This window comes from Castanea sativa, chromosome 9 (genome assembly GCF_040712315.1).
Source record: "Castanea sativa cultivar Marrone di Chiusa Pesio chromosome 9, ASM4071231v1".
In the NCBI taxonomy this organism is placed as follows: Eukaryota; Viridiplantae; Streptophyta; class Magnoliopsida; order Fagales; family Fagaceae; genus Castanea; species Castanea sativa.
This window is the reverse complement of record NC_134021.1, coordinates 20,671,785-20,696,633: the sequence shown is the minus strand read 5'-3', so window position 1 is coordinate 20,696,633 and position 24,849 is coordinate 20,671,785. Positions and strand designations below refer to the sequence as shown.

At 33.2% G+C, this 24,849-nt stretch overlaps 1 protein-coding gene across 3 annotated transcripts; it reads right to left on the bottom strand.

Annotated features, from left to right (window-relative positions):
• Positions 1–428: 428 nt before the first annotated feature.
• Positions 429–12,052, bottom strand: LOC142610411 (serine/threonine-protein kinase ATG1c-like). 3 transcript variants are annotated; one of them, XM_075782231.1, is made up of 14 exons: positions 11,534–12,052; positions 10,562–10,679; positions 10,406–10,464; positions 9,954–10,018; positions 8,641–8,734; positions 8,479–8,559; positions 8,225–8,333; positions 7,392–7,464; positions 6,917–7,299; positions 6,432–6,802; positions 3,700–3,994; positions 2,517–2,587; positions 1,646–1,726; positions 603–1,023 (listed from the first exon to the last, which is right to left on the bottom strand). In XM_075782231.1, exons 1-14 carry the CDS (start codon positions 11,774–11,776, stop codon positions 784–786), a joined length of 2,283 nt encoding a protein of 760 aa, XP_075638346.1. In that variant the 5' UTR covers positions 11,777–12,052; the 3' UTR covers positions 603–783. The 3 variants fall into 3 exon arrangements, with proteins under 3 accessions (XP_075638348.1, XP_075638346.1, XP_075638347.1); XM_075782232.1 differs by having other exon boundaries at positions 6,917–7,296; positions 11,534–11,911; XM_075782233.1 differs by lacking the exon at positions 1,646–1,726 and having other exon boundaries at positions 429–1,023.
• Between the last annotated feature and the right edge of the window lie 12,797 nt (positions 12,053–24,849).

The window sequence follows — 24,849 nt, the reverse complement described above, 5'->3', positions numbered from 1 at the left end:
GATTTCTCAAATTTATTATCAATAAATAAATAAATATATATATATATATATATATATATATATATATATATATATATATATATATATATATTGTATGGAGTTTTAGCCATTGGCCACAACTACCTTTGTGACTAAAAACCATTAAATTTATTGTGAAAATGTTGTGTGAGAGAAAAAGAGAGAAATGTTATGTCCACAAAATTTTCACAATAAATTCTAAGTGATAAGTTGTTATTGATTCTATTTAGAGCCACCATTAAAATTATATTTTTCCCATCATTAACAGTAACAAAGTTTAGGCCATTTTGTAATTGTACTCTAGTTATATAATATATTATAAATCCGGTTTAATAAGTATTACCGTTTACACAAAAAAAAAAAAAAAAAAGTTTAGGTAAAGCTAATAAACATCAAAATACAAGACCGAATATCTCCTTTCAAAACGAAGCCCATATTGCACTAACGAAATTTCAAACTTGTATACATTTTCCAGTTCAACCGATCAGAAGTTACTGACTTACGAGCTCCGACTGAATCAACTGTAAGATGGTGAGCTCTAAACAAGATAACTACTGCACCAATAATCTGAACAGAGTGCGCATTGAATATAGAACGAATGCACATTTCACCATTCTTTCAATCACAAAAATGTAATATTACAACAGACTATCCCAGTACAGGTCAACTCTTTCAACATCCCAACTCCCCCAGTCACTCAAAGAATAACTGTACAAACAAATAATTTTACAGAGTAAAACGAAACGAGCAATCAAGAAATGGTACCTAAACTTGACTTGTTTCTAAGGGGGTGTTCAGAAGAGCCATCCTCTGGGACCTTGAATAACCTTGCCTGTTATTAATGACATCAATGTAAGTTCTAAGCCTATACCGGTCTGAGTTTGTGAGAGAGAACGGTGGATTGAGAATGAGGGATGGTGCTTCCACTAGAAGGAAAACTAACAAACGCACAGCTTTTGAATACAATGCTGCTGCTTTTTCCATATCACCCATGAGCTCCTCAACCTACCAAACATATGAGACAACAATCCTCAGTGAGTAGCTAAAGAAAACATTTTCTATCACTCACCTTCTTTTATTTTTATTTTTTTATAAGTCAATCTATCACTCAATAATAGTGAAAATTTTGGATGGTAACATGTTATGAGCTTACAATGTTTTCTAAAGAAAATATTTAATATTCCTATAATCTGCTATTCATAGTACACAGACAGATCTCAGCTTCATGTTTACCCTTTAAGTTAGATTTGAGATCATTGTTTCATTACCTTGATTATTTACATAAGACAATAATTCTAAGGGTGAGGGCCAAGAGCCTTCCAATGGAGCCATCCAGGGGTGACACCCCCCTCCACCTCACCTCCAAACTATTGAATTATCAAAAGAGAAAAAAAAGGTGAGGTAATGAGGTCTAGCTTAGCTAACACCTCCCCTCCCTTGCATGTGCTAACTGGAGGGTGAGCTCAAGAGTCAAGCACCAAATCCCATTGGGTGTGTGTGTGTAATTACCTATCAAACAAATATATATATATATATATATATATATATATATATATATATATATATATTTATTTATTTATTTATTTATTTATTTATTTATTTATTTATAAGGGACTCGAAGCAATACCATGTAAAAGTGAATGCATTCCATTTTGTATTTCAACCCCTGTTTTCTCCACAGCATCATTGATGTAAGACAAAACCAAACCTTGATGCAACACCATATTTGAAGAAAAATAATATTAAAATAACCTAGGAATTAACACCTAGGTTTGCTTCAAATCAGCACCAAGCGAAATAGAAACCTAGGAATCAAAACTTAGGATTGGTTGGAATCAACACAAAGCCATTGGAAAAAGTTTCATCTCAATTGACTTCTAAAATTAAATAAGACTAAAATAAAATATAATTTTCTTAATGCTTACGCATCAATTATACAAGGTAATTTTGAGCTTATTACATGTTATATTTGATGGAGCATGACTTTGAATGAGACAAGCCTGAATGGACACACAACTAGCACATGTCAACAGATAATTTGTCTAACATTGAAAACAAGATAGCAGAATTTCCTATTAAAAATTTTTTAAGGTCTTAAACGATAGATGATGGAGCTTAAGATGATTGTCTTGAGGTCCTTGTTTGAATAGATGAATATAACCAAGGACATTTGAGCTCCACTCTTTTAAAATTCTTGCACACTTGTAAATTGAAACCTTACTGCATTTCCAGTACGCTTCCTGTGTAGTGGTGGAGTCATTTTCTTTTTAATAAAGTTTCTTATTACTTTTTATTTTTATTTTTTTGGATCTACTCACTGCTGAACCCTACTCAGTAATTTGACCTAAGAGTTCTACAAGCATGAATACAATGCATAAACATGAGAACTTGCCTTGCCAACTAGTTAGTGAGTGTTAACTAGAACTAAATGCAGGGAAAAGACAAGTAAATACTCTCTTTTTTTCTAAGCAAGAGAGAGAGAGAGAGAGTATACTCACGCCTCCACGCCTCCCAAAAGCAAGGGCAGCTTGGAATATTGTCTCCATTGCATCTGGCATCTCTGTATTGCCTGAATCATGACATGTAGAAACATTACACAGTTTAGAATGAAATCACAAAAGCTTCCTTCTTTACATTTTTTATTTTGATAAGTAAAAAGCTTCCTTCTTTACATATTTGAAACATAGACAAAAATAGATGAATAGAAGCACCCAGAATCCCTGACATGGAAATGATATATGACAGAGAAAGCTCCCCATACCATAAATGTGCACCAATATTGATATTAAGGCCCATACGAAAAGCTCCATTCGAGGGATGCAGCACTTACAACCACTAGCTCATAGGACCCCAGTCCCAATAAGTTGTAGGTACATTAAAACAATAAAAGCCATTAACATGGCATACACACATATATATTTTGTGATATATAAAAAGAAAGGGGTGCAACACGAGGACTTCCCAAGAGGTCACCCATCCTAGTACTACTCTCGCCCAAACACGCTTAAGTGCAGAGTTCTGACATAATGCGTGTATGTATATATGACAGTTTTAGTCTTCACAACACCCAAATAACAATTTGAAATTCATAAAGTCATCAAATAAAATGGTTAAAGAACTATTATAGAAATTTAGGCATCAATGAAATGGATTTGATAAAAGGATAAGAGTAAAAGTGAAAAACATATGATCTTACAGGCTACAAACACTTAATACACTGATGCTGAATCGTTGATGATATATGGAGACAGAAAAACTTTATGCATCATAAGATCACTTAAACCAGTGGGAATATAATATAAAAATGTGTAAATTTTACAGAGCTTTTCCTAAAAATGACCCATATCAGTTAGTGTATAGTTGTGTAAATTTACAAGTTTGCTACAATAACCATATAAATTTACGCTGATACTATTCATTTTGTATTTTTTCTTTCTTTACGTATCCTGATGATGAAGAAAGAGGGTGGATAATGGTTGTTATGTGTGTGAAGAAAGAGAAAAAAAATCAAGAAAATTTGATATTTTAATGAAATGTAATGTAAAATAGATAATCTAATGTGGGGTGTTTTGAAAAGTGAATAGGTAAATAGACAAAGTAGGTTCTTATGCTAAAATAGACATTAATTTTGGCACGAGTTGATGCAAACGCTCTAAGATAAGTCTAAGGATCAAGTCATACCAGGCTCAATGACCTTAGCAAGTTCTTCAGCATGTTCAACTTCCAGGAGAAATTCTCTCTCAATCTGAGAGGCAATATCCTCCGGCAATTGAGTGCTGCCAACCGAAAGACGTTCTTCTGCATCGGGACTATCATACTTCTTGCTGGTGCTCCTTTTAAATCGTGTACTCTCTTGGCTTGGACTTCCTTCCATAGCTGAGGCAGCTTGTGTATGGCATATATGCAATGCTTGCTTCCAAATTGCAAGAATTACAAGTTGTATTGAGAATGCTTCTAGTTGCCTGCCTGTCTCAATCTTTTTGAAAAAAAAAAAATATTGTTATAATTTGATGACATAAACAAGTTCATTAAAGCTTGAGCAGGAGAAACACAAAAAAAAACACAAAAAAAAAAAAAAGTGTGGTACTGTAAGGCATGTCAGAAGGAGAGTCAGGCTAGCAGCATGAGGCACAAACAGAACGAGGGAACAAGATTAAGTTAGTCCCACCACCTAATTATACTCTCCAAAACAATAGTCAAAGGATATATGATATTTATCAGGTTACAACCATGTATTGAGGGAACAAAAGAAAAAGTTTACCATGAATTAACCATCCAAGTATATTTAAGTATGATTGGCGGATCCAGGATTTGACTTCATGGGGACAAAATTTAAAACTAACATACATTTGCCTCCATACACCAACGGATATACGTAGATACACACATTATACACACGCACAATGCAAACGCATTACATATATAATACTTAGGTTGGGTTTGGATAGAGCTAAAACCCACTTTCAGCTGCGTCTGCGTCCAACTTAGTAGGTCTCGTGCATTGTTCACAAAACCCACAAGTACTTTTTTCAAACAAAATTTTCATTAAAATTGGTTCCACGGCACTATTCATACATTTAAAAATTATTTTGCTACAGTATTTTCAGTTTTCAGTTTTCAGCAATAAACGGTATCCAAACAAACCCTTAAATCAATCTGGAAAATAAAATACAACTTAAATGGGCAATAAGCAGTATATTTACAATTTTGTGCATGATGACATACATTTGTCTCCATACACCAACAGATATATGTAGGTACACACATTATACACACGCACAATGCACACGCATTACATATATAATACTTAATATCAATCTGGACAATAAAATACAACTTAAATGGGTAATAAGCAGTATATTTACAATTTTGTGCATGATGTGGAACATTTGATGGGAGCGTAATAATAGAATATTTGAGGACTTGGGGAGTTCAGGGGTCCAGCTCATAGCCTTGTTTGTAGGAACTTTGTTTTATTGGTCTTATGCTTGGGGACTCACTTCGAGTGATTCCATTCCAATGTTTATGGATTCTCTTTTTTCTTGTACACAAATTTTTGTTGTTTGTAATTCTTTTGGCTACTTCGTGCCTCATTTTGCATGAAGTAGTCTTTCTTTTTTTCAATAAAAGTTTTCTTACTTATAAAAAAACACAGTTTGTTTACACATAAAAGATCGCATATCCATGGTATTGTGTTTATTTAGGGTTTTTTAAAGAAATATGTATGAATAAGTTGTGCTATAATTTTTTTTTTTTAGTCAAAATTCCACATAATTGCGATGATTTTTATTAATTAAATAACCCTCAAGTACAGCTTATGTTTGGTTGTTGTTGAACTTGTAAAATGATTAAATTATTAAAAAAAAAATTAAAATCATATAGTAACCCTTTGTGCATCTAAAACCTTGGAGTTTAACTTGAAAACTATATCAAATTATAGAGTTTATTTATACTTAGAATCTATTTGAAATCTGCTTATTTTGCTGAAACTAAAAACTTTTTGCTGAAAATACTATAGATGAAGGTAAATGTTAGTTGAAATAGTACAGTGGGACCCATGAATAGTACCAAAAATAAGTTGAATAGTAAAATAAGTTGGCAAAAAATAAGCTAGCTAAACAGACACTTATTTCCAAATTTTATTACTGACTCTCATTTCTAAGAAACATAATAAATTATTACATACAAAATTTGAGGTTATAACACTTTTTAAAGGTAAATAAATTTTTTCTCTTCAATTGAATTGTTGTTTCTTTATTTTCCTTTTTAATATATATATATATAATAACTTTTAAACCTTAAAAAGCATTAATAAAATAGGAAAGATTTCCTTTTTACTATTTTCAATGAAGCTACACACACACACACACAAAAATAAAGAAAGAAAAAAACATTAATTAAAGTTTAAGGGGATTTTTGGCAGGCAGCGGGTGGGGTGGGGTGGGGGTTGGGGGGGCACTCCACCTATATGAAAATATGTGGCTTGTTAAAATCACATAATACAGATGAATTTGCATCTGAGAATTAAGACCCACTGTCATACAAGCTAGATCCCACCCTCTGTGTCAGCTGGTCAACACCTGTCCTAGAAACACTAAATGAATTAAGTGTATAGCTGACATTGAGAGAAATCAAGTTCTATCGAAGGCATAGATTGAAACCACTAAACTAGTCTTAGTAAATGGGCCAGACATAGGCCCATGCCACCAGAGACCATATATCATGTGAGGTGCTACTCAGAGACCATGTATCATTAAATTCATTGGCTGTGCAGTGAGGGAGGACAGTGGACCATTTTATTACTTACTACTCTGATTTCTCTACAAAATGCACTTTTAAACTTTCCTACAGGTTTGTGGAAGGAATACTAAAGAAACAAGATTAATTCCATAAATGGGAATGCCATGACTTACCTTTTCATTTTCTAATTCTGTAATGGCAGATGCGCACTGTTGTAATGATTTAATCCTTATCATGCAGTGAGTTGATGGCTGCTCTAAAGCATCTCCTATAGACATCGATCCTTGTGAAGTCCCTGGAGCAGAGCTCTGATTTTCCAAGCTTTCATTGCGACACAGGTTACTGGTAGCTGTGCCACTGATTGGCATCGGAGCACTTGATGTGTCAGTCATATTAACAAATGCTTGGGGAGGAGACCCTGACTTGTATGGAGAATGGCTTGGCTTGGAAGCACTTGCTGAGGAAGATGACACATCCATTGGAGGTCCAGACACGAGAACATAATCTTGATCAATTGACTCTAGCGACTCCATGACCGCAGAAACTATGAAAATAAGATAACAATGTATGAAAATCCATGTCTTACTAACACATATGCTGGAGCCAGATAAATCATATGGTGACATGAAAGGAAAAAAAAAATGTTGGGATTTGGTACCTCTTGATCTAGCGTTCAATGATCTCTGGTCCACAGGTTTTAGAGGATCAATTAAATTTCTGTTTGAGGGTGGTCTATGGCTGTCTAACTTAGGACTAGTACTTTCCAATTTATCTGTGGAACTACCATATCTGGAAGTATGAATAATGTTATTAGAAGTCGTTGATGCTGCTTCCCTTTTATCAACTTTTGTATCAAGAGAAAATCCATAAGTAGACTTCATTGAGGGCCTCCGTTTAAAAAAAGATGGGCTCCCCTCTGCACCACTAGAATCATCATCTAAAAAGAAAGGAAGACAATCATCTTGAGAACTTTCCTCCATATTCCTCACAGGATTACATTCAGGCGAACGAAATGCATCCAGTAGTCTTGAAGACCTCCTACTTCAGCATGCAACAGACAATTTTTATTACTTTCGAGACTGATAAATACAGTGAGACAAAACCACAAAACCAAAACACTTTGTATTGTTTACCTCAGTGATTCAGCTGGTTGCTTCTGAGAAAGAAATGGGTGATTAAAAAACTCGTCAAATGTTAGTCGTTCAACTGTAAATTACAATTATAAAAAACAGGATTAGAATTTAGAGTGGAATTTCATATTAGACTTCATAATCCATTGGCAGATAAGACCAAATTTCCTATGGCTCTCACATATCAGTGGGAAGATATGGCAAGATTCCTAGGGCTCTTATTTATTGTTTTAGCTCATTTGTCTCAAGCAATCCATGCTTTCTATGCATTAGAAACTTGTAGAATGAATAATAGTTATGAATCTAAATGTCATAAAACCACCCAAATTAGCAGTCACGTGCCTCATCCAGTCTGCACCAGCAGGAATAGTGAATACATGCAATCCTCAATTATTGCCAATACAATTAAGTTGAACTCAATTTAACGTCAAGGCAGATTTGTTGGCCCAAGCCCAACTACATGATGTGAAGAAGGTCCTATATTTATTGCAAACAACGCATATATAGTTGACATCAAGGTATAGGAATTATGGCACATAATTAAGTTCCTGTGATGCCTGGTTCTTAATAAAACTTGGGCAATTATTATAACTTGATTGATATTTGAAAGAATTTGAAGGAAACCCTTAATTGAGTTAGTAATTCTATCACTTGCACGCCTCTAGGCCATTTGCTAATATACCAAAAAAAAAATTCTTTGGACAAGTAAATATAAGGTGGATGCATTTGACAACATACTAATTATTGAAAAGCAAACAAACTTTAGCATCTGATATAGCCTGTTTGCTCTTGGGCCTACTTAGGTATCTCATACACACACACATCATCTGAAATACCTGGATTACGTCGCAGCAATTTCTGGCACAAATCTTTGCAGTCCGAACTCAGATCCGTAATATCTAGAGGGAAATGCAATTCAGTTGATCTCATAATGTTCTGCAGCAACTGCACAGCACACAATATTGAAGTCAGTTGGATTAAGAAAATCCTAAAGGCATGAAGACTAGTTTAACCAAACTAAAAGCAATAAGGTAAGAATACTGCACACCATGTGAAACTGCCTTATGTAAAAAAGCGAAGCTAATCAAACCTGTATTTGATTGTTTCCAGTAAATGGAGTTTTTCCAGTAACGAGCTGAAATAAAATTGCACCAACGCTCCAGAGATCTGCCTGCGTATTCAGTTCAACGTTAATGAGAAGAAGTCGTGAAATCATTTGAGTAACTAAAAAAATGAAAAGAGCGAAAGTCACCTTTGCATCATACTTCTGAAGTTGCATTATCTCGGGTGCCATGTAAAGAGGCGAACCACACAAGGTTTCTGCAAGGCCTCTAGGTTGCAGAGATCTACAAAAGGAAAACTGAAATGTCTGAACATTGAAAAGTTTAAGAGAGATGATCTAGGGAAAACCCCCTCAATTGAGAGTCAGATGCAAGGTACATCCAAGTGATTTTTTTTTTTTTTATTCCACATTATGAAGTGTTTGAATGCCACAACCTCCCAATGTCATGTCTTGTCAACACATGTACTCCCAAGGTGAATCAAAGGGTATAGGTAACAAGCATGTGCTTAATCAGGGGGAAAAAAATCCTTGGACCAAGTGGCATTGCCTCTGCCCCAAAAGGGAATGAAGAGGTGAGGTCACAAGTTCAATCCAATGGTATTTATCTAAAAGGAAAAGAATTCAAATGGTTAAAATAAGATCTAATTGGGTACATCAAATTTTAGGAGCATTCCCTGACCACCAGAAACTAGAGTGCCAACGAAGGCTCTAAGTCTAAGCAAGGAAGGCACCTAAATCTAGGGGACATTAGGCACAATCTTATGAACTTCAAGCGTTACTTTAAAAAAACTTGTGGTTTTTTTGGACATAATAAAGAAAATTTTAGGTATAAAGCATTATCTTATTGGCAAAAAAAAAAAATCCATGGAAAAAGAGAGAAGAAAAAAAACTTCGCTCAAAACTAGGTCTTATGAATTGGCTTTGGTTCAAGGGAGGCTTCATGAGGTGCCATTGCATAGGGATGATCATGTTGAGTGGCTAATGGCTGCCAATAAAATCTTTAATTGTAGAAATACCTGGAATGCAATTTGCGACAAAAAGCCTTATGTCACCTGGTGGAGAATTGTGTGGTTTCCTAATGCTATTCCTATCTAAATCCTAAGCATGCAGTCATTTGTTGGCTTGCTTTGGAGGAATAAGCATACAAGAAAGCAAATACTTGCTAATTGGTGAATCAAGGGTCATTTGATGTGTTTACTGTAGAGGCAAAATTGAGTCTATTGAGCACCTTTATTTTGCATGATCCTTTTCTCATAGGAGCTGGCAAATGGTTCTAAAAAGTGCTTTTTCAATAGAAGACTTGGAGTAGTTTTCAGAAGTTGATTGAGAAGCTAGCCTGGGCTGCTGCATTATATCATATTTGCATGGATCGCAATTCAAGGATTCATAATGGCAAAGTGCAGTACGATAGCATGACTGAATTTATCACTTCAAAAAGATAATAATGACAACAATAATACTGAAAGGCTACCTCCCAGGAAGGAACATAACGTTGATTTTACCTTGCAAATCCAAAATCTGCAATCTTCAAAGTTGAATTTTTGTCATTCGTAGAAAGAAGGAGATTCTGTTCCACAAATGATACACATTACAAACGGATTGAAATGCATTGAAAACTGTCTGCAATGACAATATTACTACATATCAAACAATTCTTTTATAAATTGAACATTATACTACCCTAATTAATTATTATACATATAAACTAGAGCACATGTAATTTATCCATTTGGCAATTTCCAAGCCTTCTACAATGCTGTTGAACAACATACTCAACTAAACTAAACCATTACGCATGTACAAGTTTTGGTTGTTCATGGCTTTAGGAAGTGATTTTAAAAAAGGGAAAAAAAATTGTTGCATAAGCTTGCTTCCTGTCCAGAGAAATGAGAAATATATAGGTTTTCACATATTAATTAGAATTGGAACTTAAACAGGAAACAATCAACCAAACCTGTGGCTTTAAATCCCGATGTATAAGATTATTGTCACGAAGAATTTGTAGACCAGCAGCTGTAAAATACAAAACGTTCCAATATCAATGAATTACGAACTCACTGAAGATTCAAAAGATAGAAATGAAGAACAACCAGGAAAGCTCAAGACGTACCCAGCTGCAGCATGAATTGCTTTGCAGTGGCTTCTGGGACTCTTCCATGGCGTTGAAGGTATACGGAAAGATCACCCCCTCTGCAGTACTCCAATACAAGGTGTATTTTCCCAGGAACCTATATGAAGCAATATTAGACAAAACCTTTTTTTGAACCTGTTATAGACAGGTGACATTACTAGCTGAACAGACCTTCAAATATTTGATATTGCAGATAGATTCTAAATCAGGCCAAGTGATTTAAGACTGCAGTACTTTATAAAATGGACTCCATTAATGTAACTAAAATGACCATTAGTAAGCTCAAGCCCAATCAGGCCAAGACTTGAGCTTCACATGGCAATTGCAATTTTCTTAATAATCCATTGTTTTCCCAGCTCTTCAGTATTGGGTCGTTTGTATGTGTAGTTTAGTTGATTAAAAAAAACTAAGGAAACCGAACCCGGAAAAAAAATTAAATAAACAAACAAAAATGAATAATATCCATTTGTTTTGCTTTCCCACATATAAAATTATCAAGTCAAATAAACTAAAAGGCTGCATTACCCATGAATAGTCTTCTTAAGTATAAAAATTGAAATTTTATTTTCATATTTTTTTGACTTTTTCCTCTAATTTCCTCAACTTCTAAGCAAGTACAGAGAGCTATATCTCTGTCTAATTCATTCATTAGATTAACAACAACAAAAAAGATAGAGAGAAAAGTATACTATGGCAAACAAACAAAAACCCTGTGGAAAATCTTTTCCCTTCAAATTCCAACACGTCAACTATTCCTATAAAAAAAATCCTTACATAAATTCCCATCGAAACGAACAAAACCAAAGGTTTAAGCATATAAAAAAAAGCGCTTTAAAGCTTATTGCTTCATAACTAAACAATAGCAAACTTCAAAATTCTTTTTCCACTGCTTTCCTCAATTTTCTCACCAACCAAACAGTACCCAACCAAAAAAAAAAAAAATCAACGAACCTCAATGATATCGTGCAGGCGAATAATATTAGAGTGGTTAATCCGCTTGAGGATGAAGATCTCCGACATGAGAGACTCTTGCAATTTCTTGTTGAGTCGACCCGTAGCGATTTCCTTGATCGCTACCTCGGTTCCGTGAACTCGGTGCCTCGCGTGCCACACCACCGAGAACGACCCGGACCCGATTTGCTGACCCACCAAGTAGTCTCCGACCACTCTGCCCCTCCCTGTTCCCTGAGCCATTCTCGAAATTCAAACAACAAACCCTAGAATCCGGACCCGGAATTGAGCTCCGAATACAAAAACAACGGATCTTCTAGTATTTGACCCGAATTGATGAATGATTAGAGAGAGAGAGAGAGAGATAAAAGAGAATAGAAAAAGGAGAATGATTTGTATTTAATGCATGATTTTGATTATTAAATTACTATTGCTTCAAAAAAAAATTTAATTATTTTTTTCTTTTGATTTTGAAATTAATTGAGAATAGTAATTGTTGATTAGATAGCGTCTAAGTACAAGGTTGTCAGGGAACACAGAGAGAGTTTTGAAAGAAACATAAAGCATAGCGTAAACTAGCCTTACACAGAGGCAAAAAGGATTAAGCAATGTTAGCCTATGGTGGCTTGCACGGTTGCAATGTGTGTTTGCTGTGGTGGTTTGCAATCATTGGTCGATTTTTATCTCTTTTCTTTTTTTTGAAGTAAGTTCGATCACTGTGATTGGTTCGGAATAAACGAAAGCACCTTTTTCTCTTCTTTTTTTTGGGGTTTTTGAACGTTAAAAGGTTAAGGAGTCTTAGGTAATTGGAATTTTTTGTCACTTTGGGACCATTTTCTTTTTACAAAAAAAGTTTTCCAACGTTAATAGTATAAGTCTTATGGTTTATATAAAACAATGATGAGACTTTATACTTTGCCAAAATTAAAAGTCTTTTTTCTAATTTGAGTATGAATAGAATAATCTACTTTTAAAGAAGTTCCTTTCGCTATTATTTTTAGCAATAACATACTTTTTATATTAATTACTGAGAAGTGAATATGAGAATGTTTTGTTTTTAATTAATAATTATTTTCCATTAGAGGTTAAAATTTGGATAACTTTCCGATAGTACTGGTTCAAATTGGGAAAAATGCGATATGGAATTTTGATTTAAATTAAGATAGGTAGGAGATAAACTTTAACTTAAAATAATCATATCTTTGTATATTATTTTAATACTATGTTTCTAGATTCCTTTGCTAATCAAAACAAGTCTTAATAGTTTGATAAGCACATTTCACTTGAGGTGCAAAAATACCGTTTTTTTTGGTTGTTGAGAAACTCGTTTTCTAAAAGCTTTAAATCGAGATGGTTGAATTTTTGGCTAGCCGCCTATTTGCTTTTCTTTTATTTTATGATATCTTCTCTCTTTAGTCTTCATGCACCTACTTAATACATACCGGTTAAGCTTTACTACAGTGGTATTTGTATAATATTTAGTATCAGACTCAATGCAATTTTAGTTATATTTGAACTAAAAATATTCACTTTTATTACTTTAATTAATCTATTATTTGCAAATAGTTACATTGACTTCAATACTCTGAAAATACAATTTAAATGTATTAATAAAGGGATGATGACAGTTACCAAGTTTTAAGCGACGCCTGAAATCATAACAACTACCATCAAAGTGCAAGGAAATGATGAACTCATCCATTATTTACAGACAATTTATTTAACTTCAATACTCTGGAAATACAGTTTCAATGTATTAATATATGGATGATGTTAGTTACCAAATTTTAAGCAACGCCTAAAATTGATAACAAATGCCATCAAAGTGCAAGGAAATGATGACACAGAGAGAGAAGAAACTGTCAATTGTTGATAATAACTGTCAATAACTATCATAAACCTCAAGTACATATAGAGAAGAACAACTCATATAACAAACGACTGGTAAAATATCTGATAATTGAATAAGAAATTTGAACTTCAATCTCCGCCTATACCAAAAATAAATGAAAAACTTGATCTGGTAATAATGAGTACAATCATCAAAAGTAAACATCATAAATTAAAACTCTATTAGAAAAAAAATAATAATACTCAACATGGACTTCTTTCTTATTATATTATTGGCTTTCTAGTTTCAACTTGCAAGCTCATTGTAAAACGTCCGTGCAAGTGGTCCTCTTGTAAACATTAATATAATCAATATTAACACAAGTTGAAACTTGTAAACATTAATACAAGTTTCAACTTGTAATCTATCGTGTTCATGGAGTATTATTTGTTTACCTCGATAATCGAATTAGTGTAGGTCACCAACATCAGTGTTGATAGATTAAAGTTTCCATAATTGAGGTATTACCGAATCACATCCTCTCATAAGTAAAATCACAAGAATAAGATCTTAATAAAAGTCATTAATGCTTAAGAGAGGTCCTCAATAGATTGGCAATCACACTGATACAACTGCAACAACTCTACGTACATCGATATGTGAAAATTAATATAATCACAAACAAAACAAATTGACAACCACAGTGGGAGAAATGCAATTAACAACTTGGAGTATGGAAAATATAGAAGACGAGCTCTAAGGCTCATACCCAACAAGAGAACTAACTCAAAGTTTTGTTATAAACCAATGCCACTCTTGTCTCTTGGGAACATTGGCCAAAAAATTAGAATAGGTGCTCTAGACCATGCCATAAAACAAATGATAGGTAAAGTGGATGAAGAGCTAAAAATGACTTTACGAGGAGCTTTTGAAAAAGTATTGCACAAAATCATCCAAGTGCCTCATTTTACTTCCACCACATGTGAGGAAGAGAGTGACTATAACTTCGATGACTATTGATTTAATGCTCCTTCCACATATGAGGGGTAGAAAAGCCCATTAAGATACCTTGGAATCTCTCAAAATAAGGAAAATGTATACCTTATTACGAGTATATGCATTTTCTCACTCATAGTAGATGGGTCCCACTGATGAGTGGGACCCACCTACCGTGAGAGAGAAATATATATACCCGAAACACGGTATATTTTTTCCAAAATAAAATAGTAAAAGAAACTCCTAGAAATGAGACTTCTCACAATGAAGTTCCTTATATGCCACCACAAGTGCAACATAAAACAAAACTAGTAGAGGCCATAAAGGGAACGGCCACAATAATAAATGGAAGGACCACAAAATTAAGTGAAAGGGAATGGGAAAGGAAAATGTTTTGTTATATAATGGGTTATGTGATAGCCAAAAAAAAAAAAAAAAGTAACATGTGTCCAAGGGCCCTAATTATATGCATTACACATGACACATGACCCTTAGATATATGTTGCTTTTTTTGTACTGCCATATAAACCATTATACAGCAAAACTTTTCCCTAATGGCCTGTTTGGATGTTTAAAAAAGGAGGGGGAGTAGAGTAGAGGGAAGGGGAGTAATTCAATTACCTTGTTTGAGAGTTTTTTAATGAAGGAGGGGGAGGGGTTTGAAGGGGTTTCAACTACCTCCAACCCCCTCATTTTTAATTCCCTCAAATTGGAGAGATTTGGAGGGAGAGTAGAGCACATAAAATTATTGATAAAGTAAATTACCTAATTTACCCTTATTATATTTATAAAATTACAATGTTAAAAACAAGGGGAAGGGCTAATTACTCCCTTCCCCCTTACTAATTATAAAAACATCCAAATAAGGTGGAGGGTAATCATTCTCCTCTACTCTCCTCCCCACTACTCCCCTCCCCTCTACTCTCCTCCCTCTCTAAACTCCCAAACAGGCCATAAGTAAAATGGCCATGAGAATGCAAGGAAAGGCTATAAGAACGCAAGGGTAAGTCGTGAACCACAAGGAGGGGATGCACTTATGTCTTGATTTCAAGAAAATCCTAGTGTCTCTAGACCAGTGTGGCCGATACCGTACCCGTACTGGCCGTACCGGCCGGTACATACCGTACCGGTCAGTGCACCGGTACCAGTACACTTCTATATTGTACCGGAAAAAATACCGGCCGTACCGGCCTATTTTGGGCAATACCGGCCGGTACAGAAAAAAGCTTTTTTTTTTTTTTTTTGTAATTTTTGAATTTTTGTAAAGGCATAATGGTAACTTATTTACATTAACTTCTTAGTATTATTTGTTTTCTTAGTATGCAATGAACAACTAAGCTTTCTATTTTTTATATTGTGTTTTTTTTTCTTTTATTTGATACTAAAGTCTAAAACTATGAATAATTTGTTCTGAATTGAGGTAATATTTTATAATAAACTTTTATATTTACTATAATATAAGTGAAATATTATATGTTTATAAACATGGTTCTAGAGATTTTGGTATGTGTGTGTGTGTGTGTGTGTGTGTGTATATATATATATATATATATAAAATAGCGGTAAACCCGAAACGGTACACCGGTATTGACCAGTATCCGAAATATATCGTACCGGTGGCCAAACCGGTACAACCTCCGGTACGGTATTGACTTCCTTGCTCTAGACCCCTATATGCCCTAAGAGTGTTCCGCAGGGACGAGGAATACCTTACTATTGTCCATCTCCCACATGCACATGCACATGCCAAACCTCTTAATTATCCCCTTAAGGTCAAATAATACATGAACAGTTGCTAGGCTTAATTGAGCAGGCTTGTGGCCTAAGATACATAGAGCAACTAGGTACGTTATAGGCAATAGAATAGCCTAGTGGTTCATATATCTCCATTTGTTTCTAGTGACAATGACACAATAAAATGGAACACATTTCATGGTTTTACACTCCAGTTTGCGGAGTTGTTGAATTATGGATTTTGTGAACAAAGAAAATTTCCCAATTCTTTGACTAGACAAGCATTTGTATGGTACGACACAAACTTGCCCCCAAACTTTTCTATACTTGGGCAAAAATGGAAGAAAAATTCCAGACACTTTGCCCTGCATAAAAATGGGTGTATCAATGGTGGATTTAGCTCAATTAAAAACAAAGGAGTTGGATAAATTGTAGATGGTTCAAAAAAGAGTTAGAATGGGGTATTTAACAATTTTGCCAGAGGTAGAATATGTGAAGTTAGCTCAAGATGGTTTGGATTTCAAATTGAGGAAGTCTTTCCTCGATTTTATTTGGTCTATAATAAATACTATCTTCTAAACACGTGTGTATTCGTTCTTTTTTTTTTTTTTTTGTAAAAGTTAATAATTTTCATCTATATAAAACCAAAACCTCTGAAACTGTCACAATTTTCCACGTCTACACAATATTTAAATAAAATTATTATTTTATTTAAATAAAACTATTTTTGTTTAGTTCAAATTTAACAAAGAATGAAACTCTATCTCTCTACCAAATCCAACTTAAACTCAAATTCATCATTATTATTATTTTTGTTAAATCCAAACTTAACAAAGAGTGAAACTATATCTCTCTAATAAGTCAAACTTAAACTCAAACTCAAACATTGATATATATATATATATATATATATAACCGAAGCAAAAAACATAGACTAACGTAAAAAGAAAAATGCAATCAATTTACTTCAACTTTCTTCTTTGATTGATAAATTTATGTCGAATTTTTTTACATTGTTATTATTAGGGCTGTCCAAACAACCCGCAAGACCGACCCACCCGGCCAAACCGACCGGAACCGAACCGTCCGCCGCCCGATCCGACTACTCCGGCGGTCGGCGGCGGGTCCTCACTTTACAAAACCGATTCCGGCGGATCGGGTGCGGGTCTCTTCCTCCAATACCCGAGCCACCCGACCCGACCGCCATATATATGCTAGGTGATCTAAAATCTTCAGTTCTCACTCTCAACTCAGCTCTTCCTCTCACGATCTCTGCTACCCTTCGCCGATATGACTCGTCTTCGATCTATTCCTCTCCATCGTCGACCTATGCCTCTCCATCGTCGATCAGCGCTCTTCGTCGTCGACCTCCGCTCTTCGTCCCAGCTTGTTTCATCTCTTAGGTTCGTTTTGCTGTGGATTTGTGGATCTGTTTTCTGGGTTTTGTTCTTTGGATTTGTAGATGTTTTTTGGGTTTTTGTTCTTTGGATTTGTGAATCTGTTGTTTAGGTTTGTAGATCTGCTCTTTGGGTTGTAAATCTGTTGATTTTGTTCTTCAGGAATCAAACTTTAGTGTTTGATCTGTGTATTTCGGTCGAAATCAAAGCCGACCGCCGCCCGTCCGCTCCCCGATCCGACCCGACCGGTGGCTGTTCGCGGTCGGCGGCGGGTCTGAAAATTCTCCACCCGATCTGACCGGGTCGGTTGCGGGTTGGGCACAAACCCGACCCGGACCGACCCGTGGACAGCCCTAGTTATTATTAGTAAAATTTCAATTCAACGTATGTGGATATTTGTTTATATCTAAGATTTTCTTTCTATCTTATTCTTTTGTTATGTTTAAAATTGATTTTTTTTTTGAGTATTTGGGTTCTTCTCCATATTTATATGGACATTGCTTTCATGGGTTTGGTTTTTAGCTTGAAATTTCTACTAATTTTTTTTTATTTTTTATATTGTACATGGCAGATAAAGTATCTCTATTTTATTGGAGAAAAATCAAAGCTGCAACTTATGTCTTCCAGCTTAGGGAAAGATAAAATTTTATTTGGTATGTTATATATAAATTTGTTGAATTTGGTTGAAGTTTTTAGTCTTGGGGTTGATCTTAATTCTTCATCTTAAATACCTTTTATTTAGGTTCATGTGATTTTTTGTTTTCCTATTAAGAGCTATGATTTTTGTTTGATTAATTATTTGTTTGGATTAATTTCAATTAATTATTTGTTTGAATTCAACATAAAATATAATGGAATTAGGTATTATAATTTTGATATTGTTCCATATTTTGAATTGTCTATATTGTTATTACTATGAAAAAGTCATATTACTACTCAAATTTGAAACTCAGTGTGTTTTCCTCATATCATGGTCTTTGTTCATATATTTGCAGTTTATATTAGTTTTGAGTATGTGTGTGTATATAACTATTGAGAGTTTTGCTTTATTAATTTAAGAATTGTAAATTACTTTGTAGGTTTCGGTAATTATGCACTTGCAACTCAATAACGTTCAATGTTAAACAACACTTCTAAACTATGGAAAAGTATAGAAGTTAAATATTTCTTCATTTTTTAAAAAATAAACTATCTAGCTAGCACAATGTCTATTTACTCATTTTCGGATTTTTTTTCAAAGTCAATAATTTTTCCGTGCATCGCACAGGTTAGCGACTAGTTTATTATAATTCGAAATTTCTACGTTTTCTAATTACCTAGGGTTATGATTAGATTTAAATGAAAAAAATTATTTTATCCACAAATGCATAACACTCATCACACCATGAGTATTTTTATGATTGGAAAATATAGCAATCTCAAATTATTAACCTTCAGAAGAAAAAAAATAGAAAAGTTTCTGAACACGCCCATAAAATATAACTTACACATGAAGGATTTTTTTTTCCGAAGTGCTAAATCTGGGACTACAAATTTTACTTTAAAAAATTCTTACATAATAATATAAATAAAAAAACATTTGATGAAAGGAATTTATAAAACTACAAATGTTCAGCTGCAAGCATACTTCTAAGACCTCAAAGATAAAATCTGCAAAAAAAATAAAGAAGGAAGAGCCATTTAAAAAAAGAAAAAAAAAAGAAGAAGAAGAAGAAGTGACCTACCCAAACTCATCAGGAACCAACTGCCAAATCCTCGTCTTCTTTCTCGATGAACCACCATTTTTTTGGGTGCATGGTTGTATTTATAAAAAATAAAGCTTTGAGAAACCTAACGATAACAAACAAAAACTCATCGTATACCCAAAGCAACAAAACTAAGCACACAAATATTCAAGCATGACTGCATGAGTGATGAATCCTTAAAAAAATTAAAAAAAAAAAAAAAAGATTAAAAAGAGAGCATAATAACAGGGACCTTTCTCATTCTTTTGCCAGATCCTAACCATGATAGATTGTGGATTGTTTGTGGCAGGCTGGCCCTAGACATTTTGGGGCCTAAGGCGAGAACTAAAAATTTGGCATTTTTTATACCTATATATTAATTAAATTAATGTTTATTTAATATTTTTATATTATAATATATTTCATTTAAAATATATTTTTCTTGCCTTTTGAAATGCAAATTGACTAATTAAATTTTTGTATTCAAGTTCTTCTAACATCTCCTTTTCAATCAATAATATAGTTAATCCACTTAATCTTTCTTGGGATATTGTCAATCTTAGATATGATTTTATTAATTTTAATTTTGAAAAACTTCTTTCTGCAGAAGCTACTATAACAAGTATTGTTAGTAAAATCTTATAAGCAATGCATGTATTTGGGAATGAATTTAATTTTTTTATATAATTTAGTATGTCAATTGGAGTATAATCTTTTATTTGTAAAATTTCTTTTAAAATGTTTAACTCTGAAAATAAATCTAAACCATCAATATCATAATAAACATCATGATCATAATAAATCTAACTCTTCTAAATTATTTTGAAGTTCATTATCAAGATTTGTTGTATTGCAAAATTGAACATCATTGTTATCTTGCAATTGTATCATTTCATTATCTTCTAACTCTTTTTGGTGAATTTCTTGCCCATTTGTGATATTTTCATCTAAATTTTGTGTTATATTTTGTTTATTACTAATAACAAATTTATCCAATGATCCTTTTTGAGACTCAATTAATTTTTCTTTTTCTTTTTTTCTTTTTTTAAGTTTTTCATATCCAAATGCATATTTTCTAGTAGACATTTCTAATCAAACAATATATTTATAAAGACTAAAATAAAAAATAACTTTCAAGTGTAGAGCAAATGAGAAATAGAACCTGATTTATATAGAAAGTATTGTTGTAGTTTCACCGAACAATAACAAGTTTTTAACAATTTCAACCTGCATAAATAAAGACTTATTTAATATATTACCACTAACTAATATATATATATATATATATATATATATATATATATATATATATATATATATATAAACACAATATTAAAATTTAACAAAAAAAAAAAAAAAACACAAGCATAACAAAAATTTAAGCACAACTTTAACACTAGGCTTATTAATTTATAGTACCCACCCACAAAAAAACACAAAACATATCCTATTTATAATCCCAAAAAAAAGGGTTGAATCATTACAAATACGTTTGAATCATTGAAAAAATAAAAGGGTTGAATCATTAAAAAAACAAAAACTTAAAGGCCCAAAACTGTTACAAAACCAGCACCAGGGCCCAATCTCAATCTTATTACAAATTTACAAGAATACAAGTAGTGCCCAAACCGGAACCCAAATATTTATAATTTATACCTGAAGATGAAGTGAACGGCTGGTGAGTTCGTGAGTGGTGAGCAGTTGACTGATGAGTGATGAGGGAGGCGGAGAGCAGATTCGGAGAAAGAATGAGAAAGGCGGTGAGGTGGACTGATGAGGGAGGTGTCGAGGCAGTCCAGCCATCCAAGCTTACTGCCTTGCTTCAGTTCAGTTGCTTGAGCTGTTGCCTATTGAGCAGATGGGAAGTGATTCAAGTGAACAGTAGAGTGGAGAGAATCAGAGAAAATGAGAGACAGAGAGAGGCGGAGAGCAGAGAGAAAGATAAAATTTTTAGGGTCTGAATTATTTTATTTGTTTTGATTTGTGATTATTTTGTGGTTAATCTCTTAGACTGGATTTGTAGTTTATCTAGATGATTTTTGGTTTGTCCAGAGGATAACAATATTTAACTAGATTTACCAAAATTTTTGTTTTTTGGTTAAAAAGATATACCAGATTTTTGTAATTCATCTGATACTAATTTTTTTTTGTTTAAATCTAATACTAATTTTTTTTGGTTTAAATCTGATACTAAATTTTTTTTCCCTACTACCCCTTTTTTTAAAAAAAAAATTTGGGGGCCTCCCTTCCACTTGGGGGCCTTAGGCAATTGCCTAACTTGCCTAAGGGAAGGGCTGGCCTACTTTGTGGTGGTAAGACCGAGTTTAGTAACCCACCTAGTGTAATTTTGTGCATAATGGAATCTTGTTTCTATTTTTTATTTTTCAAAAAGTTATCTTTAAAAATAAAATTAAGAAGAAAATTGCCTCAAATTGATGTGCTAAATTTTACAAAAAATGAGGTAAATGTGTAGATGTGTATGTGGAAATGGAATAAGCAGTTGGTATTTAAATAAAAAAAAAAGTTAGTTTTTTTTTTTCTTTTCTTTTATAGTAGAGGTTTTTCTATTTTTTGAGTAAAAGTTAATAATTTGCATCTATTATAAATTGGGATTACTACATTTTTAATTACAAAAATACCTAGAAGTGCAATGAGTATTATGCATGGAAAAATGTTAATAATTTTAATATTTGGTACAAACACATAACACTCATCACACTCCTAGGTATTTTTGTTATTGAAAAATGTAGTAATCCCAATTTATAATAGATGCAAATTATTAACTTTTATCCAAAAAATAGAAAAGCATCTGAGCATGCGCGTGAGTGCGTGCTCAGAGGCTAGATTCTTTTAAAGAGGTTAAGCCAACATAGTAGGAGGTAAATCATCTGTGCCTTTTTTAAAATATTAATATATATATATATATATATATATATATATATATATATATATATATCTATATCTAGATTTAGGATTTTGAAATTTATAGTTTTACTCATTTGACCCTAATCATTACAATTTTTTTTTCTTCTTCTATACTACTATTTAAAAGGCTTCTTTTGTTTGGAATGAACAATTCTGTGGTAAAAAAAAAAATCCTACACTTTTAATTTAAGTAAAGATAAAACTTGGGGATAACTAAGTAAAAATGCATCTCTAACTTTGAGTAAATCAGTGTCTACAAAATAAGATTGCTTTGTATTCAAAGATTTAAATTGCTCTAACTTCTCATATACCTTCAATCACTCTGAATGCTAAGCCCACGTTTTCAAGACTTCCCCCCTTTATCAAGACTTAACCGTTTGTTTTTATTTTTTATTTTTTATTTGTAGTTTCCTTACTCCTAATCTCACGTTTTTTGTTTTTATTTTTTCAAATATTTTCTTCGTTATTTTGAATAAAAAAACACTCATATATAAAACTATTATTATAACTTCCCATCCATAAATTTAGGCACTACCATATATCTTTATTTTTTTCTAAACTGCAACCCAGTTGCCAAAACAAAACATAAATAAATGTCTTATCTTCCCCTCCATCTTTCTCTTCGATGTATAAGCAAATGTAATTTACTTAATACTCAATATTTTTTTATGTTTTCTTGCTCATGTGTTTGTATTCATTCTTACTCACATGTTTGTATGTTGGCAAAACTACATTGTTGGTCCTTAAAGTTTCTCTGTGAGTGCAATCAGTCTCTCAAGTTTTAAGTGAGCTCTATTAGGCCCTAAGTTTTAAAAATGAGTTGTATTAGTCCTTCTATTAACTTCGGTTAGTTTTTTTATTACTTTTGTGTCTAATAGAACAATGACATGTCAATTTTTAAGTGACATGTCAATTTTTAAGTGACATGACATATTTTTTATTATTTAAAAATTACACATAATCACCAACTCACAATCAAAATTGTCAAACTCTTTTTTCCGATTAGACTTATTCCAATCCCCAAACAACCCAAATCCTTTTAACCAGAACCTCCATACCAACCTCCCCAGCAATTCCAAATATTGAGCCACAACCATTGCAGACTTCATAGCAAAATCCAAATCTTATTACCAAACTCCATAACTCCTGACAAAAACTACAACGACCTAATGATCCTCTACAAGCAACATAATAGAATCAGATCTATACAAAGAATAGATCGGCTTCAAAAAGCATTGATATTCTCCTCAACTTCTTTATTGCCAAAGAATGGGTTGACTTCATTGTTCAGACCCATAAAAACAACATAAAAAATCCATATTTATATAAAAGAAACCATTTTTTCCAATTTTAATATTTGATTTGAACCAACTGTATATAATAGAAAAAAAAATGTTTCAAGATTCCATAAGCCTGCATAATTGAAAGAGTCTAACACTTGGATCTTTACAAATAGCTAGTAAAAATATATAAATAAAATAACCAAATCAACTTTCTTCTTGAAACGTTTGAGATTTTGAGTAAAACACCTACAGCCACAACCATTGCAGACTTTGTAGCAAAATCCAAATGTTATTACCAAACTCCACAACTCTTGACAAAAGCTACAACGACCCCATAATGATCCTCTACAAGCAACATAATAGATCCAAATCTATACAAAGAATGGATTGACTTCAAAAAGCATTGATAGTCTCCTCTACTTCGTCATTACCAAAGAATGGGTTGACTTCATTGTTCAAACCTATAGCTAATTACATAGAAGATCCATATTATATAAAAGAAACCATTTTTTCCCAATTTTAATATTTTATTTGAACCAAGTGTATATAATAGAAAAAAAAAATGTTTCAAGATTCCATAGGCCTGCATAATTGAAAGAGTCTAACACTTGGATCTTTACAAATAGCTAGTAAGAATATATAAATAAAATAACCAAATCAACTTTCTTCTTGAAACGTTTGAGATTTTGAGTAAAACACCTATATAGAATTTTCTTCTTGACCCAGTTGATTTGTCAATATTTGTTGTCATCGTGGAGACCAACGTGAGATTTTTACTTCATGATGAGGTCTACGGTAGTCGTGGCTTGGTTGTTGCTATTACAATGGAGGTTGACGTTGCAATTTAAGGGAAAGGGATTTGGGTTATTTGGGGATTGAGATAAGTCTAATTTGTTAAAACTTTTTTTGACAAGTCAAATTATGAGTTGGTGGTCATGTGTAAATTTTTAATAATAAAAAATATGCCACATCACTTAAAAGTTGACACATCATTGTTTTGTTAGACACATAAGTAATAAAACTAGTAAAGTTAATCGAAGGACCAATAATGCTCATTTTTTATACTTAAGGGACTAATAATGCTTGTGGGGGACGAGGATCCAAAACAATTGGTAAGATAGGTAAGGGCATTCCTGAGGAATTAGACCTCAGGAATTATTGGCAAGATGTCCTCATAAGGTTCCCACCTAACTCATGCAGAGGTAAAGAGGCCATAGTCGGCGAGGGCTTCGAGGATGCCTATTCAACCTAGGAAAGTCAAGAGTCAGAGCTAGAGGGAACATAGTGCAAACTGAGGGTGAAAAAGAGTGACTCGGCATTGAGCAAGAAAAAGAAGAAAGAGGAAGGACAAAGAAGCGATCCCCTCCGCATTAAATGCACTGCAATTACTTAGTTGACTGCATTAATGGAGAAATGACCATGAACA

What these genes read in the sequence shown, in the direction of transcription:
- LOC142610411 (XM_075782231.1), bottom strand. Translation starts at nt 11,776, where the DNA reads ATGGCTCAGGGAACAGGGAGGGGCAGAGTGGTCGGAGACTACTTGGTG. An exon ending in CAACCAGCTGAATCACTGAG is followed by an intron (nt 7,300 to 7,391) that starts GTAAACAATACA and finishes TGCATGCTGAAG; the next exon opens with TAGGAGGTCTTCAAGACTAC. An exon ending in CTTTTGGGAGGCGTGGAGGC is followed by an intron (nt 1,727 to 2,516) that starts GTGAGTATACTC and finishes TGTTGCATCAAG; the next exon opens with GTTTGGTTTTGTCTTACATC.